Genomic DNA, 19,851 nt, shown 5'->3' on the forward strand with positions numbered 1-19,851 from the left:
AACCTCTATCTAACTTAACCACATGGTGTTTTGTTTCTATGAGAAAGGTGTATATTGTCAAGATAGCCTATGCTATTTCCTTCTTGCATACGAGTGATAATGTAATTTAGACCGTGACCTTAACTGTGAACTTCACCCTGGGCCTGTCCCACCCAAAAGCCATGGGGAGGCAGGGGAGCCATCATTCGCTCTAATTTTAAGGACAATCCACATGCCCTTGAGCCCTTAACTGCTCACGGCGAGTAGTTTGATGCCTTGCATGGTTTCTCCTCCACCCCCTGTGTGTCATTGGATGAATGTAACATGCTTTGGATAAAGACACTACGGCCATATACTGTACAGTACAATCCCATATGGTCATATTCATTCACATCTGAAAAAACACATTCTGAGAAGATGTTTTTGAATAGATTTAGTGCATAGACACATGGATACACATGTGGCCTTTTGAACCTTATTGAACCTCACCCTGACACCCTCAGATGTGCCACGCGCGCACGCATGTCCATGCATGTGCAAGAGACAGAAAATGGATGAGCTGTAAGCCTCTTACTTTCACTTGGATGAAGAGCGATGGACAGGCTTATAAAAATGGCTGGATTTGAAATATTATACACCCTTAAGGTCAGAGGCATACATAATGGACACTCATAGCTGTTCATCACAAGATGACAGCCGGTCCTCGACTTGCACTAATATTCATGTTGCGTTTACTTTGTTCGTTAGGAAAGACAGTAAGACACCATCATTACGCTGACAGACGAATGTGTGTCACCGGACGCAAACGTAATACATCGTATCAACATTGTATTATCCCCCCCTCAGCTTTGTGTGCAGTTTCTTTGGTCGTGACGCAATGGCAATGGGTAGTTTATTTTACCATGAATGCACTTAAGATTTCATCCACACAAAAGTTAAAAAAAATCATTAGGTTATAGCTAGGTATAGAGACATGAATGACATTTGCATAGAAAATGTGTCATAATGTTTGACACTTTTGTATAAATTGATACAGCCTAGCAAGTCACATTTCTTTTGACACAGGTATATATTGTTTTATAAATGTAAATGCATAACACTAACATTTTACCCTGACAATGTTCCCAATATGCTTTCAATTCATAATACAGTAAAGTAGAGGTCACATACTGTATGTTGAAACACATAAGTAGTAGGCTATTTATGGCAATTCAAACCATTCTAATCTCTGAATAATCCTATTGGGTTATATGCAATGACTGTGTCATCTCCATCATTAATTGGCTGCAAGGAAGTATATTACATCCTCCATTTATTAGAAATACAAAAAATAAAAAATAAACTGTTTTTTTGTATTTGAAGGTGTATAGGTGTTATAGGGTTTATCCATCAGCTCAGTGGAACAGCACAACTACCATATATGGTTATAAAGTGTCTTTATATATAAATTCATGTTATAATTGTCTCCACCAGGCCGAAGGCATGGGGAGAGAGTATGTTTTGCACTCCGTCCGTGTGTGTGTGTGTGTCCTTCCGTCCGTCCGTCCGTCCGTCCGTCCTTCCGTCCGTCCGTTATCAGCTAATCTCCGGCACCGTTGGCCCGTTCAATGCCAAACTTTGCACACACACTCCCTGGATGCCAACGATGAACCTCTGCCCCACATTTTCCAGAACGGCCTGTTATAGCGCCACCATGAGGCAGCTTTTCACATTTTTTACCTAAAACTGCACCGATCTGCGTGATACGTTGCATGCACACTCCCTAGAGGCCAAGGACAAACCTTTGACCTGCATTTTCCGCATCTGCCTTTTATAGCGCCACCAGGAGGCCGACTTTTGTAAAACACATTTTTTGATATTACTCCTCCAGATTCTGTCCAAAAATCTCACAAATCGTTACACAGTATCTCTATGGTCATGTGCTCAAGTCGGATCTGTCCGATATTTCATATTCCATCCTAATTGGCTATAATTGGCTTTCACAGTTTGCAAGATTGCCCCGTTTTGAACAACAGCCTCAAATCATGAACGCAGCATGCAATTTACGTGAAATCTTTCACACATTTTCTTACTAGGCTGAGGAATATATCCCACCCTTTTCACATTGGCCTGTTATAGCGCCACCAACAGGTTGATTTTTGCAAAACACATTTTTGGAACAAAATGCCTCAAAAACATGTTTATATTAATCCTAAAGATTTTGCCAAACATCTCACACAGTCCTATCCTCCTGGTGGAGACCTGTGCCCAGAAGGGCACTTTTTCTAGTTGGCTATGCATTGAGGCATATAATGTGCAGCTTCCATCAATAACCCAAAATGTATTTGTAATGACAAGCGGGTTGTTGATTCCCAGGAAACGCCATGACAACGTTCGACAGGCTCGTATTTGTGGCTCGCAACCTCGCACACACAAATTGTCTCCAGACAAGCTCAACCTACCATGGAAAAGGGACATGGGTCCCTAATGCCACTTGCCCTGTCACTCTAGCTTTCGTTCCCCACATTTATGGCAAATAAAATAGTAAAATAAATCCACACCACCACCACAACAACAACATCACAAATGTTTTTGTACACCCTGAGGAACCCCATATGAGCTGCTTACCTGTCCCCTGAGACCCAGACACCTAACAGCAATTCCTGGAGGTGCTGAGTCATATGGTTCCTTCTCTTTCTAAGTCTCAGGGGCTCTAGTATCCCACAGTGAGGGACTTCCAGTGTGGAACGTCGCGCACCTGGTTCTCTTCTGTGCTGGCGAGGGGCCAGTGAGTTGCCAGCTGGTCCCAATGGAGAACCAGCTGTACCCTGAAATGTAGACCATGTCAGACAATTTCATGCAGTACAGTACAGTATGGAGTACAGTACCTGACCTAGTCCCATTTGCAGCAAGGTTTCGGTGAGACCCCATTTTTGAGGGGCGCTGGCCCCTCCTATATACAGCTTTTGTCCCCACATGGCTCATATTTGCCATTGACCATGAAATGAGAAATTAGGTCATATGTGCCTCAAATATGATGCAAATTTGTGGCAACACAAACATTAAATGCCATTGACAATGAAGGGAAGATTTACGTCATATGTAGACGAGCAAATCGGCTAACCAATCACATAAATTCAGTTGTTCATGAGATGATGTATGATGATGTATAATGATAAGAGTGCCCCTCACTTCACACAGGTGTGATTTTTTTCTTTGTTGAGCACCCATACTCTATACTTCAGCAACATCCTCTCCTGCTGAAATAAGGCCTGTTTCCTGTGGGCCCCAGCATCAGAAAGTGTCTCTCGCAATCTCTCCCACAGCTGTGCAAAATACTCTGACCCAGCCTCCCCCGTTAGTTCCTCCCTCAAGTTCGCTGTGGGGGCGAGGAGTGTCATCGAGGTAGACCACATTGTGGCTCAGAGGGAAGGAACCTGGCCCCAGGTCAGGATCCTCCTTTAACTGCTTGAAGGTGTTGCAGAGGCCAAAAGGCATGACCAGAAAGTGCCATTATTCCCTGTCTGATGGAGAAGGCGGTCTTGGGCTGAGCCCCTGGGGACAGTTCGATCTGCCAGCATCTGCAGTGCAGAGGCATAACGAGCTGAACCAGCTGGAGCCTGTCATATGGTCGAGTACATCTCCTATATGCCAGGCAGAGGGTTGGAATCCTCAGTAATACCGGGATAGCTGCCATATTGTCCTTTATACAGACATATTGTCCTTTGTCCTCACTAGAATGATTGGAATGGACCATGGGCATGTTGAAGGGTTCAGTGATGCCGGATGCTAGTAGTAATATATATATTATTTTTTTTACACCACCAATGGACAATGGTAAAGCAAAGCAAAGTTCTTTGTTTACCCAGGGTGAATGGACTAAGCTCGAGATGCTTGTTTACAGCCAGACCCTGCTCATAGAACATTTCATGGTAGGGGTTCAAGGGCACTTCAGGGTGGTAATTTTAACGTGCCGGTCCGGGGATTCGAACTGGCGACCTTCCGATAACAAGACCGCTCCGCAAACCGTTCGGCCACCGCTGCCCCTAAATTTATGGTGCCCCTAAATGTGGTATATGGTGTGTGTGTGTGTGTGCGTGTGTGTGTGTGTGTGTGTGTGTGTGTGTGCGCGCGCGCGCGCCTATGCCTAGCTACTCCTCTACTGCTTTCATGTAAAATATATTATCAACGCCTATGCGGGTAAACCAAAATGATAATAACAGGTAGTGCATCTGTTTGAAGGGGCCCTGTCCTGTTCATCGTCTGTGTTGGATGAAGTCGTGCCTAAAACGTCGTCACGACATGACAAGGCAATAAAAGGTACCCCGCGGCTCGGATGGGGGGGAATCCTTCGGTCAACTGCGTCAGAGTGACGTCAATAATCTCTCATTCACTGATGGGAGCCGCCATATTCGCATCCTGATGCTCCTCCTGTCAACACACAGCCAGAGCCCACCGCCGGGTCCGCTGCAGCTGAGCCCCTCCAGCCCGACACGTCACATATCTAGACCGATCGTATTATAAACGTATATCATCGCCCCACACATTACGAGTCCCACGTAACGGACACAGACATGCACGAGGAGCCGTAGGTTTTTACAACGGTGTTAACGATGCCTTTCTCCCAGCCAGAGGAGTGCTGGCACAAGATGGAGGTAAGCAGCGTTAGCAGTGAGGTGAGTGGGACATCATAATTCCATACACTTTTCATGTTGTTGTTGTTGTTGTTTACTGTGCGTCTTTTGTGGGTTTAAGGGCGTGCGTGAGCGTGATCCCCGGTGTGTGCGTGTGTGTGTGTGCGTGCGTGTCACGCAGGCAGTGGTGCAGCCTCCTGCACCACTGCCTTTACTGTACGTAGTATGATGCATGCTAACCGACTAGCTTATGCTATCAGCTGGGTTTTTTTTAAAGAGTGGACAAAAAGTCTTAATTTGAGTGTGTTGTTTGAGGTCGGGTGTGCAGAGGAATAGACCAAACAGACCCGTGCCTTCCTCCTGCAGAACACGGAGGAAGTTTAACAATGACGAATGTGTGTTTGTTTATGTCTATAACACATTAGCTACAAGCTAGTCGGCTAAAGGAGGTTACTTATTAGCACATGAACCTGGTGGTAATGCAGCCTACTGTATGAGCTGCTAGCATTGCTGCTATAGCTGACAGTTCGCTTGCTTCAAAACTTGGAGATGAAGTTTTTTTTTAATGTGCCCCAGCCATGAAATGAAAACTAACTAACTAGCTCAATAAACTGTGCATAACGTACCGAGTGTAACGGAAAGCTATCGTCATGTTCATGTCAGATGGAACTACGTTAGTGGTTTCTTTGCAGTTTGCACAAGACACTAAAACCGAGGAATGTTGCTGTGTGGTGTTGTAACCGTTAGCCCGCTACACTGGAATCCGGAGTGTTAATTTAATTACATGTAATCATCTCCTAAACGGGATTCGAACCCTGACCCACCAATTCTCGTAAGGGGGAATGGCTGGGAAGTGGGAATACCATTTCTACTGGGATATTTGTTGAATTATTATTATACAGTAATAGTATACAAATGAATGGCTGCGGCATCTCCATCTGGCATTGTTATGAATGCACTCCATTTGTGCATGCAGACTGACTGATTAGTAGATGGAGAATAATATGTGGAACTTTCTTACACTTTCAGACAGAAAAAATTGGAGACCCTGGTCTGTTTTGCTCACAATGTCTATAAATATGTAAATCAACGCTGGGTCAATCACCATCCATAGATACTGTGTGTGTGTGTGTGTGTGTGCGCGTGTGCGTGTGTGTGCGCGCATGTGTGCGGGGGTATCCATTTTTTATGTTTGTAAATCACTGATGTGGCTTTAACAACACCAACCTGTCAAAGTATGTTAACATGCCGAGATTGATTGATTGAATACTTTATTAACAGTTATTTTATTGACCACTATTGACCGCAACTATTGATTGTTTTCTTAGCGATTATTCTTCTATTGATTACTTTTTCCGATTAATCGAATAATTGAGAAGTACATTTTTAAACAGCTTTTAAGTTACAAATTGATGAACCACTTATTAAAGCCCTATTTTGTACTTTGTCACACTACGGTGTCATGTAAAACTCACCTGTCTCATGGCGTGCTACAGTGAGCTTCTAGATTAGCTATTTTCACATTTTTTGAAATTTGTGGAAATTGTTTTAAATCTTTCGCCTATATAGCCATATAATAATAAATAATAATAATAATAGCTCAGATTGATATAGCGCTTTTCTAAATACCCAAAGCGCTTTACATAAAGGAACACTAGGAACATACTTTATTAAGAAAAAAAACAAAGCAAAACATAACAGATACAGCAACAGTACAGGGTTAAAAAGATAAAGGGATAAACGAGGGAAAGGGGGGGAGGGGACATCCCAATACAGACCTCAGCTGGGGAAAGCTATCCCGAAGAGGTGAGTTTTGAGTGAGGTTTTGAAAGAGAGGAGAGAGGGAGCAGCTCTGAGACGGTTGGGGTGTTCATTCCAGAGTTTGGGGGCCGAGACATAGAAGGCCCTGTCCCCCCAGGTGCGGTACTTGGCCTTGTGGACCTTCAGGAGGTTGGCTTCACTGGACCTGAGGGAGCGGAGGGGGACATATGGATCGAGAAGATCGGAGAGGTAGGGGGGAGCCAGGTTATTGAGAGCTTTGTAGGTGGTGAGCAGCGATATTCCTGAGGTGGAAGAAGGCGGTTTTGGTGATCTGGTTTATGTGGGGGAGAAATGAGAGGGTGGAGTCGAATGTGACACCAAGGTTACGGATGTGGGGGGAGGTTGTAACAGTGGAGCCATCAATGTTGAGGGTGAAGTTCTGGGTGGAGCTGGTAAGAGAGTTAGGGCCGATGACAAGGATTTCTGATTTGTTGCAGTTGAGTTTTAAAAAGTTCTGTTGCATCCATATTTTAATATCAGTGAGGCAGGTGGTGAGGGTGGAGTGGGTGGCAGCAGTGATGGTCTTGGTGGAGAGGTACAGTTGTGTGTCGTCGGCGTAGCAGTGGAACTGGAGGTTGTGGTGACGGAGGATTTGCCCAAGTGGTAGAATGTAGATAATGAAGAGGAGAGGACCAAGTACAGAGCCCTGGGGGACGCCGTGGGTGACTGGGGCAGTGGAGGAGTGACAGTTGTTGATGGAGATGAACTGGTGGCGGTCAGAAAGGTATGATTTCAGCCAGGAGAGGGCAGTGTGTGTTATTCCAAGGGAGGACTGAAGGCGTGAGATGAGGGTGGAGTGATTGATGGTGTCAAAAGCGGCAGAGAGGTCCAGGAGGATGAGGATGGAGAGGGAACCAGAGTCAGCGGAGAGTAAGATGTCGTTGGTGACTTTGAGGAGGGCCGTTTCTGTGCTGTGCATTGAGCGGAAACCAGATTGGAATGTTTCATAGAGGTTGTTTGAGTCCAGGTGTGATTTGAGTTGGGAGGCGACTGCTCTTTCTAGGATTTTGGAGATGAAGGGGAGGTTGGAGATGGGGCGGTAGTTGTTGGGGCATACCGACATGCCAAAAATAGATTGTTTTATAATCAATTAAACCGATTAGTTTGATTCATTCATTGTTACACCCCTATTGACCGCACCCATTTAATTTAATTAGCTCAGGTCTTGTATCAAACATGGGTCTGACACGCACACTTTTACATACCTGTTACATCACACAAACGACTCTAGGACAACATGATAACGCAAGAGCCTAGGCTCTTGCGTTATCATGTTGTCCTAGAGTCGTAGGGGTCAGAACAGTTGACATTTGTAGTAGAGCGTGGTTTGGGTTTAGTTCATTCTGCTCGACCCAGTGTAGGAAATCGAAGGCATTTTGCGAGCTAGTTGCAGTGTATGATGCATTTCGTGCTTGTTATAATTCTGTCCACACATAGCAATGTAAGCAAGTAACAGTATATCAGGAATGGATATCAGCATATGTATGTTTGATAGTCACTGCCCTAACATCACAACAACATAAGGATTATATTATTCAGCTCTTTATTTTATATCTTTAATGAAGACTGTGGCGTTAGGATTCATCACAGAAATGTTTAGTTTGCAAAGAGACGTCTTTTGTTTGGTTGAGAAAACCAGTAACCACACACATCCTAAACCCATCCATCTCTGGGATTCTTGTGCAGTCTCTAGCCTGCCTCATTGGTCTGTGTTGAAACCTCAAAAGAAAAGCTTCCAAAGCCAGAAATTGTAACGTTTCCAAAATGCAGTAATGACTGCTGTTATATTGTCTCTTGTTCTCAGTATTGTAAAGCACTTTCTATGTGTGAAGTCCAGGCGCCATACAAACATTTAGGCAATGGAAAATTGTAGTTTCTGAAAGGCAGAAAGGTGACTGTTAAAACTGTATATTAGGACACCTCATACGGTCAGCAATTTAAACTCATGTAAACTCCCTTTAAAGGCAATGCTGGATTCAAAATAAATAATGTTGAAAAAACAGCTCTTTATGTTATAATTTATAATAATAAACAATAAGTTTCACGAATGTTGGAAAAAGGTGTTTGAACAGCTAAATCTGCCTCACCCCCAATATTCAATTGAACTGTTTTGTGATTTCAGGAGTGGAATAAGTCCAACCTGGTAAACTCATTATAAACAAATACAAGCTTATCATCAATGTAGCATGGCAGAGTTTCGGTGAAATTTGTGACCTGCTGAAATATGTGACAATCGTGTAGACTAGATGTAACATAGCGTCAGTGTCTGAACGTAAATCACTGCAGTCTGTTTATTAGCAGAGTTCAACCTAGCGGTATTTAGGCCATATATTTAAATAGTAAATACCTCCATGTAAGTTATGTGAAGTCCACAAGATGGTCCAATATTTCAGCAGGTCATCAATTTCACCGTAACCCCGCCTTGCTGAAGTGACCGAGTAATAGTATGAGAGAGGAAGTGGCTGAGATTTTGGGCATTGGAATTTGGCTTTAGAAATGACTGCTAATGACACCACACCCTTTTGTCAATACAGCCATCAAGGCAATTGAAAGTGCTTCACGCAAATCATTAAGGATTAAGACATTAAGACACAGAGCATTAAGACAAAATACATTATACATTATAAAAGTACAGTTTATTACGATTACAAATCTGAACTTGTAAAACAAACAAAGGTGAAGAAATGAAATTACAATGCAGAATAAAGTATATACTGTGTAGTAAACTCAGTAAAAGGCAGAAAGCAAACAGATACTGTGTAGATCGATTTAAAAGTCAATTATTTAGAGTAGAAAAATACTAGAATCCCGCACACAGTCTTCACTTAAATCATTTTATTTAAGCAGCAACATTTCGGTCTTAAGCAGCAACGTTTCGGTCGGTCAGACCTTCATCAGGCATCAGGATACCGAGGAGATCAATTATTTGACAGGCAGGGAGACAATGTGAAAAGTTGAGACATCAGACAAGATATTTCATATTTCAGCCTTGTTGCATGAATGCAGGCAGCGTAAGCGTAGGCTGTGCTCCTCTCTCACAAGCTGTGATGAACCATGCTAAAGGTGGGCGTAAATCATGCAAGCCAATGATGACACCAGCCCAGCCTGGTCTCCCAATTGTGCTGGTACACAGTAATGTCCTTGGTGTTAATTCAACTCGGAAGAGCGTCCAACAAATGGAACCAAATGGACCCGTAACTCAGAATAGAGTACAACATTGAACTGTGTGGACGCTTACAGGTCCATTTTGCTCCATTTGTACACCGTTTTAAGTTAAATCGACATGACTTTTCTGTGTAGATAGATAGACAGTCTCCTCCTCATTGGATTGCATCATGGATTTCATGCGTGTGTTATTGCGTTGTTATTGTTGCTACAATGTTGAGGATCTGAAACCAAATGCTTTTACTTGTGTACTCATATGTGAGAGTAACAATAATGAAAAATAAAGAATCTGATCACAGTTCATTATTACGTCATGTAGAGTGATTGTGTTCATCTGGGTCTGTGTGTTTTGTGTATACATGTTTGACTTTTAGGAGGGTGGCTCCACCCCGTCAGTGGGCTTACGTAGCCGCTATGAGTCATCATCATCCCCCTCTTCAGAGGGGCTTGATGGAAACACACACACACACACACACACACACACACACACACACACACACACACACACACACACACACACACACAGGATTGAGTACATCATGCAGGCTGAGCCTTGATGCAGCTCTGCTGGACAACAGCGGAGCAGCGAGCCCCTCACCTGCTTCCTGCAGTCATTAAAGCTCCCGGCGGCACAGCACAGTAAACATGCTCTTATTGGTGTACTCAGAGCACGGCAAGTTTATATAGCACGTTTCAACAATAAGGCTTGACATACAAGTACTTGACACAAAACATTGAGCATTAGGACAGTACAAAAACATATTCTAAGGAAACAGTTAAATATATAACACAAAGACATGGCTTGTCAAGACTTACTACTTACAACGGAAAGGTGTGCTTTGATTTGTATCAAACCTGAATGTTGCAAATAAAACTGAATGGTGATTCTTCACGTTAAGTTCTGACTCTGGGTTCTGAAAGCAGACCTGTTACACTTCCAAACAAGATTACAAATGTATTTTGGCCGTAAACCATTCAATGCTTTATAAGCCAACTGTAGTATTTTGAAATAGATTATTTTTATTGACTTTATAGGGAGCCAATGTAAAGGTCTGAGAACAGGCAGCCTCTGAGCACTCAAACAAGTGCATTCTGTCTTCAAATAATTTGGAAGGTATTACATTTTTGGATTTAATACCATACTTGTTTGTGTTAGTCAATTTTCTGTGTGCAAAAAAGAAAAACAGGCCTGCCTGGACCGTAAAATTGATTTTGATACCAGAGAGACAGTGGCCAAGCCATCCTCTGCCTGAGGTTTAAGGCACACTGCTAATAATGACAGGCTTTACAGAACGATGCAGGGAGAATGCTGGACAGACTGACAGGATTAGAGCAGAGGGAGAATTCATATTGTCCTAAATCAAGTGGTAGACACTTCAGTCCAAGAAATGGTAACACGTGACTCTTTGATTTCATCTGTGGTTGTTGTTTTGGGTGCCTCTCCGGCGAAAGGGCCTTTCTGTGTTGAGTTTGCATGTTCTCCCCGTGTCCCCTAGGGTAAGTGCCCTCACAAAAAACATGTAGTAATCCTGGTCTCTAAACTGCCTCCCCCTGGCCAGCTGATGGAGGGGAAAGGAACTGGTCAGAATAACGTGTTCCACTTCCTTCCACGCGCTACGCCTGGCCGTGGAACCTCCCCTCTATCAGGTGAAAAGAAGCAGCTTGGACTCCTCATGCATAGAAGGAAGCATGAGGTCAGTCCGCTGCCCCCCCCCCCCCCCCCCCCCCCCCCCAGGTTGGCAGAGGAAGTGTAGCGCCCAGGATTACGGATTACATTAGATAATTGACACTTGGTGAAAAAATGGATTGCAAAATTGTGGGATAAAAATAATGTAGTAAAAAAAAAAAAAAAAGTACTGAAGTCCAATAAGCTGGTGGTTCAGTTCCATACTATCAGTTCCATAGTATACTGACTTTTAATCCTACCAGGATCCCAACCACCAGGGGGTCCTGGTAAGATATTAAACGGGATACCTTTCTTCACAAAGGCTGCAACTAACAATTGGCGTGTGTTCTGGGCGAGGACTTGATATTTGTTACTCCTATGGGCTGGGGAGGCACCTCTCAGCAGGGAGTGTTGGGGCGGGAGTTCTGTGCCTGTGGGGGCTCTCGCAGGCAGGCTACTGTATGTCCTCCCTGTGGGGGCTCTCGCAGGCAGGCTACTGTATGTCCTCCCTGTGGGGGCTCACGCAGGCAGGCTACTGTATGTCCTCCCTGTGGGGGCTCTCGCAGGCAGGCTACTGTATGTCCTCCCTGTGGGGGCTCTCGCAGGCAGGCTACTGTATGTCCTCCCTGTGGGGGCTCTCGCAGGCAGGCTACTGTATGTCCTCCCTGTGGGGGCTCACGCAGGCAGGCTACTGTATGTCCTCCCTGTGGGGGCTCTCGCAGGCAGGCTACTGTATGTCCTCCCTGTGGGGGCTCTCGCAGGCAGGCTACTGTATGTCCTCCCTGTGGGGGCTCACGCAGGCAGGCTACTGTATGTCCTCCCTGTGGGGGCTCTCGCAGGCAGGCTACTGTATGTCCTCCCTGTGGGGGCTCACGCAGGCAGGCTACTGTATGTCCTCCCTGTGGGGGCTCACGCAGGCAGGCTACTGTATGTCCTCCCTGTGGGGGCTCTTGCAGGCAGGTGAGTCAGTAGGACCCACACAAATTATGTGTGGGAAGGAATTAATTGGCATAAAGTGTGGACAGCAAGGGAGGGGCGTAACTTGAAGCTTAAGCTTGCAGTCTCTCAGACTGCTCTATGATCTTCAAAATTCTTATAGTTGAATATTTGTTTCCATTTTTAATATTCAAATATGCTGTATATTTGAATATGGATTCTAGAGGGTATGCACGTGACATCATCATCATACCCGTTAGTTATGCGGGAATGCCTACTGAGTGGCAAAAAACTACTTTCTGGTCTTCACAGCCCATAAATCCAAACAGAAAAGTCCTATTTGATTGCATCAAATTACTTTAAACAACATTAAATTAACTTTGCCACTCGATTTGCCACTGGATCTGCCATTCACTTTATGCATGCGCATACCCTCTATTCGTTGACAGTCCTACTATGTTGTTTTTTTCCCCTGAATGTTTTATGTTGAGTCTGTGTCTCAGTCTGTGACTGCAAAAACAAATATGTCTACGACTGCGTACCACTTCACTTAAAGGTATATTCAGTGATTTCACTTAACACTTAGCCCGCTAGCATTTATTGAAAAATTAGGATCTAATTCACGCCAGCATTTTTCCCAGTCGAGCTCTTATTTTGAAAAGCCACATTTCCAGACTACCGGAAGTAGTATTATCGTAGTAAGTTTAACAGGTCTCGTTCAACTGTTGTTTACAATATGGGTCTATACCGGGGCTCCGGAGGAGTCCCCATCGTCGGCTCTGTGCCATCAAAGAAACGTTGTTTTGACCAAAATGCCATCTGGGACAAGGAATAGGAGATACAGGCGATTGAAAGAAACGGATAGAATGGATTATTATGGTGCCGATGATCTAAGATGGGCGACAGAGTCTTGTGACAGCAACAGCTAGCTACCCGATGCTAACGTAAGTAGCATTATGGCTTGATCGATCGAATGCACTATAATAGAGCAATTGCCATTAATCAACGGCAATGGCGGTAAGCGTAGTATCAAAAAATAGGCTTCAATTGACCTAGATCTACGGCAAGGGTGCTGAAAGAATTAATTCAAATATCACTTATTTTTTTGTTTTGTTGTGATAATCCTCCCTACTATAGAGTGTGCTGACCATATAAGGAGTTCCTCCCTGTCCCCAGTTAACCCCTGGGGTCAAAAAACCTTAGGTTTCGTTTTTGGCTAGGTGGCCCAGCCTTCACCCAATCAGGATAGAGAGGGGCCTTCCGCCAATCATGATCGAGCGGGGGCGGGCCTTGGTGTGTGTGCTGTTGGCCTGTCACGTGTCCCCCCAGGCCCACACTGTAGTGCGTGCGTGCATGTGCACATCTTGTTACCGGGGCAGACCGGGGTTTTTTCCACATTTTGTGTGGATGGATTCTTGGATGTAGGATTTCACTCCTTTGACTAGCTTTACTTCACTGATAAGTGGTGTTGTTTTGGTTCCAGGTCAATGGGCATCAGAATCAGATCATGGAGGATGACCCCATGGAGGAGGGAGATTCTTACACACACTGTGTGAGTAGTGTGTGTGTGACTGTGTGTGTGTCTGTGTCTGTGTGTGCTACACTTGTGAGGACCCCACAAGTATAGACCACAAGTTGTGGTCAATTTTCAATATCATCCTAAATCTTTTGATGTCCTCACAAGTATAGTATTACAAACCTGTGTGTAGGACGAGGAGGGGGCGACGTACAAAGAGATTCCTATCACCCACCATGTGAAAGAGGGCTGTGAGAAGGCTGACCCTCAACAGTTTGAGCTGCTCAAAGTGCTGGGACAGGGCTCCTTTGGCAAGGTAAGGAGACTAAGGACCCCCAGTATTCAATAGTTGGATCATTCACTCCACCGCAGGTCATGCTTACATATTCAGTGGTGCGATGATATGGTGTCGATTGCCAAAAAGAACAGATCTACAAGAAAATCGCGACCCGTTGTTAACTTGTAGATCTGTTCTTTTGGCAAGCCACACAAAGCCACACCATTTTATACTGAAATGAGTCTTAATGCTAATTGTCTGCTGTTCTCTGGTCTGTCCTCAGGTGTTTCTCGTCAGGAAGCTTGTTGGTCCTGATGCTGGATGCTTATATGCAATGAAAGTTCTCAAAAAGGCATCTTTGAAAGGTAACAATTAATCTTGTCTTCTTAAGTGCCGATGCCGTTTCAATGAGTCACCAAGGTAGATCCCATCTATATAGGATTATTGGAACGACTATACATTACATTCTGATGTAGAAATTGGCATTGGATTAAAGCTGCAATAAGGCATTTTCTGTTGTTAAAATAAATGTTAAATAGCTCTATATTCTGATCAAGGGTCTCCCTGTCTCCAGTTCTTTATTAATCAGAAATTGCATTTTCAGGTTGGGATACCAATTTGATCCAATCAGGGGAGAGAACCCATACAGGACAGGTTACACTACAGGATAAACAAGTTAGATTGGAAGTGATGGCACAAAGAAATGAGCAGACAACATTTTAAACTGGAATGCTATAAAAATGAAACTGATAATTGGGCACTCTTTCCTGATTGGATAAAATTGGTGACACACCTGAAAATGCTTTTTCTGTTTATTGAAGCGATGGAGAAACGGGGAGACTTGTCTTCATGAACAAACAGTATATAACATTGATTACTCTGAGAATATAGAGCTTGAACCTTTTTAAAAACTTTTGTTTTACTTTTAACACTTAATTTGCCCGGAACTATTTAATCCATTACATTCATGTGCCCAGTCGATTTATAAACACGGACGCCTTTTCCGGACGGACCGGCCGGAAGTTCATGATGTTGTGTAGCAGCTAACAATAGCCACACCACTCTAGAATCGAGCGACAACAACGGGAGACAAGAATAAATCTATCGAGACTAGCGACTGGACCGCGGAGCGCCGTCTAACACAGGATCTTTTTTCAGAAAAAGACGGGATGATTTAGATCGCGATTTATGAACGTTTTAAGATTTTCGTTTTCATCAGCTAAACGGGGGAGGGAGTTTTTCGATGACGCCTCACTCTTGCGCGTCACCGAGGAGAGCCCAGCAGGCGCGCCTGGGCTATACAGCCAGGCGATCCGTTCTCGTATCAATAAACTTCGTCTTTTGGACAATACTTCGTCCTGAGCGTCGGGCGTTACTAATAGAAAGGACAAAGAACTTCGTCCTGGGCGTTCGGAGTGTTAACCCAAAACTATCACTACCGTTAACATTTCAATGTTTTATTATAGTTCTTACTACTGGAACGAATAAAGTACCTGTACTGTTGGTACTGTACATTAGTATGTTTTTTGATTATTCAAGCTGGAATTAATGCTACTGCATTTCCATGTATCTACTATTATCAAGCCGTATTAATAGTACAGAATATAGGTTACTAAAGAATATATTTAATTTTTAATACCTTTGATATTAACATTTAGTTTAAAGGTGATGTATACCAAGCTACGTCTCAACTTTGTCTCCACACAAGGACAGACACTGGAGCAGCTTGGACAATTTAAGCTTTTTTTATTAACCCATTAAGACCTGACGAATGCCAAGGATATATATATATACCGGTATATATATTTGGCCGTCGACTCCCATCTGAAAGTGTTTTGTGCCAGGAACCCCCAGAAGATAATATTTTATTTGTCTTAAAATAAATTGAAAATGATTAAACATTTTCTACATCTTTCAAATATTTTTTTAAAATAGCAGATATATACAAACTGACTGACGTTTCAAGCTGATCTTCCTCAGAGTCGTTTCGATGTGAACTACATTGAAACGATCAGTCACCCGTGTTAATAGCACCTTTATATTACTAAAAAAGGCTTAAATGTCTGAGCTGCTCCACTGCCTATCCTTCGGTACCATTCCTGTGATGCACCTCATCTTCGGCGCGGTGGTACTCCTTTGTTAACAACACACAATGTCCTCTGATCAGAGGCAGAATCATTTTGTTCTGCTTCTGTCTCCTCCTCTTTGCAGTCAGGGACAGAGTCCGCACTAAGATGGAGAGAGACATTTTAGTGGAGGTCAATCATCCTTTCATAGTCAAGTTGCACTACGGTAAGAACATCCTGTCGCTGTGCCAGTCACACTAATCCTCGGCCATGTCACAGAAGGTGTGCTTGTGTGTGACTGCGGGTGTGTGTGCAGGCAGTGGTTGCAGAAGTATGCCGATTTTTACATAAGTGAAAGTAGCTATACCCCATTGTCGAAAAACCCTGTTATAAGTCATTACAAATCAGTGTGTCAGTGTATGTGTGCAAGATGGTGACGGTCTGATCTCATCTGTCCAGCCTTTCAGACTGAAGGAAAGCTCTATTTAATACTGGACTTTCTCAGGGGAGGGGACGTCTTCACGCGTTTATCCAAAGAGGTATGTTCACTCCCTGCTGTGTTTTAAAACCACCATGTTTTAAATACTGCACTACAAAACACTTCTGAACCAGTTTCATAATCACTGTTTCATAATCACTCTGTATTTTATATTTCGTCAGACAGCAGTGTCACATGGCGAGTATAGTCAATCTAGAAGCTCACAATGCAATGCGGCACCTTCTGAGTTATGAAAGTTCTGAAAATGTTCAGTGACATGCTCAAAACACAGGGGGGCCAGGTTGAAAGTGGTTAATTGCCTCTTTGGAAACTAACCAAAATGGTTATGAGGTTTATTTGTAATCCTGTCACGAACGTCGAGCATCTGTAGAGATAACACGTTGAAATGAGACAGGAGTTGCGTTTGATACGCATCACAGGCTTTCTCGTCCGACAGAAACGCTGTCAGAAGTCGTTTTTATCTCCCGCTGTGTTCACTTTGGCTTTTCACAGTAATTCTGTTCGCCTGTAAGTCAGCAGCCTAGTTGTCTTGGAAGACGTCTCTTGTGCTTAGATAATCTACTGCCCGTCACTTTAGAGAGGCCCCAGATCAGTTTTAATCCAAAGCTTTCAGGAAACTCACACCAGATGTGATTGTTATCGTAGATAAGTCAGCCGCCGAAGGCCCTGTGAAGATAGATCCGGAGAGATAGCTGCTGCCTGCCGGGCAGATATCAAATCCCAAACTCGGACGCTATTGCTCGTTGAGCCTTTTTGATGTGTTGATATTGTAATAAATATAATAATCTCTTTCTTTTGTTGTTGTTGTTGTTGTTGTTGTCGTCAGTGGTTATTGAAGAGCTGTTTTCCTGCTGTTGCTTTTTCTCCCCTCTTCCGAGTCCAGAGAGTAAATTTGTCCAGTTCTTACCAGGTCATGTTTACAGAGGAGGATGTGAAATTCTACCTTGCAGAGCTTGCCCTGGCACTCGACCATCTGCACACCCTGGGCATAGTTTACAGAGATCTCAAACCAGAGAAGTATGAACCCTCAACCTTCAACCCTTTTTAATAACCCAACTCATCTGTTCCACCACCAGGGCTTATTTCAGTGATTCTCCACTTTTTCTTTTCCTAGGTTTGTTACGCATTAGGCCACAGAACCCCATTTTTATTTGTATTTTTCTGGGACCCCAGTCTACACTGAATTCTAATTAAACTCTCTAATTTACAGATCTGTAAAGGTCCATTTGGCTCTTAGCTATCAGTCATTTTGCTGGGGACCCCTTGGGACCTGATAGTGATAGTAACACTATAATTGTTGCTTGCTATGGTTCACTTTTTAATTCTGATTTATTTATGTGGTTCAATATCAGACACAAACAACTGTATATTCTTCTGTTTCAGTATCTTACTTGATGAAGCTGGACATATCAAGTTAACAGGTGTGTGATGTTTAGCACAAGGCTACGTAGACGCTAATACTGTGTGACAAGTAAACCAACCAATTATTTTCACATTAAATCATTCATATATTTGATGCCTCATTCAGGTTGATGAGGCTTTTGTTTTCAGTGAAATAATCACCTTGTTTCAGTAAAACAATGTTTATCGAAACAAGGTTGAACAATTGACCTTGTTTCAGTAAAGACAATATAATATGATAATGATAATGAATTTATTTATATAGCACATTTCAAGAAATGTTTGAGTAATGTAATGTTTGAATTCTTAACTGAATAACTGAATACACTTTCCACACATAAAAAGTACTTTTGCTGCAACATTTCTATCACACTATTACTTAATTGGACTTTTCTTATTTTGGTTTTATAAAATGATAGTTTTCCTAATGATTATTTAATTAATTATTGAATTATTGAATAATATTGATGATAATGATTGATTGTGCTCATGGAGATACTGTCGGGGTGAATGAATGTGTGTCGGTTCCCCACAGACTTTGGTTTGAGTAAAGAGTCAGTGGATGTTGATAAGAAGGCGTATTCTTTCTGTGGTACGGTGGAGTATATGGCCCCTGAGGTGGTCAACAGGAGAGGACACACACAGAGTGCTGACTGGTGGTCCCTGGGAGTACTAATGGTACGTATATACACACACACAGCTGACTGCTGGTCCCTGGAGTAGTACGTTAGTGGCAAAACATTTTTAGAATAGAATTTGGGTGATTATTGCTAACGAAATAAACATATTAGGAGTCACAGAACAAACTCCTGATGGCGTAATAGAGAAATGGCACGACATACAACAAAGAAGAATGTTGCTTAATATAATAAAAACCACTGACCCAGGCAGAGCAACAATGGTCCCTTGGAGTAGACGCTAATGACAGGTGGAGCCTGGTATATCAATCACATATGTTTTGTGCAGGTCTGTACACTGACTGAGCTACAGTACATCATGGCACGCACACCAGAATGTGGGATATTTAGTTGGAAAACCTCAATTGTATGCCTACTCCATGCGAAACTTGATTTAGAAAAAATGCTCCCAGTCCATGTGAGACGTCCAGCAGTGTGATTGTGTTACATTGTCTCCTACAGAGATGTGTTGTCCTATAGCATGGATTAAAGTTCTGGGTCAGTTATTAGCATGTGTTCTATGGAATCATGTGCAGTGAAAATAGCCTCTGGGGGGGACATCTTTCATGCCGTTTCACAAATCGCAGATTATAACTTTGTCCTACAGCAATGTGTTACAATTCAGTCATTTAGCAGAAGCTCTTATCCAGAGCAATTTACAATAAACTTGGCAAATAATCACATAAATAGAATGCAGGCAGAACGGTGTGGTGCATCAAGAAACTAGGATATTAGTAAATAATGAATTCTTCTAAACAACATGCTATCTAAATACAGGATACCAGGTAAACGGTGAACCTAGCATCTTTCTAAATAACATGCCAACTAAAATAACATTCTTAACATTTCTGATCGAGAGACACTAATCGAAGAATAGCCATGACTAACATAGTATATGGCAGCATAGTAGCCATACTTATCACGGTCAGTCGCACTAGGCTAGGCACTAGACAGGGAGGGAGAGTGAAGTGCTAGGGGGTGAGGTGTGTTGTCGTACAGAGATAATAATATGATATCTCAAATGTATATGGTGCTTTTCTAAGAACCCAATCTCTATGCTCCTACGGAGATGTTTTAGACGTTTTCTCTTGTTTCTATGCTTGTAGTTCGAGATGCTGACGGGGACGTTACCATTCCAAGGGAAAGACCGAAATGAAACCATGAACATGATTCTGAAGTGAGTTCCTCTGCTCCGCAACACACACTCACTCACATGCACACATGATAATCACACT

At 43.1% G+C, this 19,851-nt stretch overlaps 1 protein-coding gene across 3 annotated transcripts in view; it reads left to right on the forward strand.

Moving 5' to 3' along the window:
* The first annotated feature begins 4,367 nt into the window (after positions 1-4,367).
* Positions 4,368-19,851, forward strand: part of rps6kal (ribosomal protein S6 kinase a, like) — a 28,804-nt gene continuing 13,320 nt past the window's right edge. For 2 of the 3 annotated variants that reach the window (XR_013789991.1, XM_079500982.1), the window contains exons 1-10: positions 4,368-4,634; positions 13,664-13,732; positions 13,890-14,012; positions 14,257-14,338; positions 16,185-16,265; positions 16,499-16,578; positions 17,449-17,555; positions 17,922-17,959; positions 18,475-18,617; positions 19,723-19,793. Coding sequence is in view for 2 of the 3 variants with exons in the window: in XM_079500982.1 (XP_079357108.1) it covers positions 4,572-4,634; positions 13,664-13,732; positions 13,890-14,012; positions 14,257-14,338; positions 16,185-16,265; positions 16,499-16,578; positions 17,449-17,555; positions 17,922-17,959; positions 18,475-18,617; positions 19,723-19,793 (857 nt within the window). In the remaining variant the exon portion in view is untranslated. The remainder of the gene's footprint in view (positions 4,635-13,663; positions 13,733-13,889; positions 14,013-14,256; positions 14,339-16,184; positions 16,266-16,498; positions 16,579-17,448; positions 17,556-17,921; positions 17,960-18,474; positions 18,618-19,722; positions 19,794-19,851) is intronic. The other variant, XM_079500983.1, reaches the window with a different exon arrangement.

This window comes from Electrona antarctica, assembly GCF_951216825.1.
Source record: "Electrona antarctica genome assembly, chromosome: 1".
In the NCBI taxonomy this organism is placed as follows: Eukaryota; Metazoa; Chordata; class Actinopteri; order Myctophiformes; family Myctophidae; genus Electrona; species Electrona antarctica.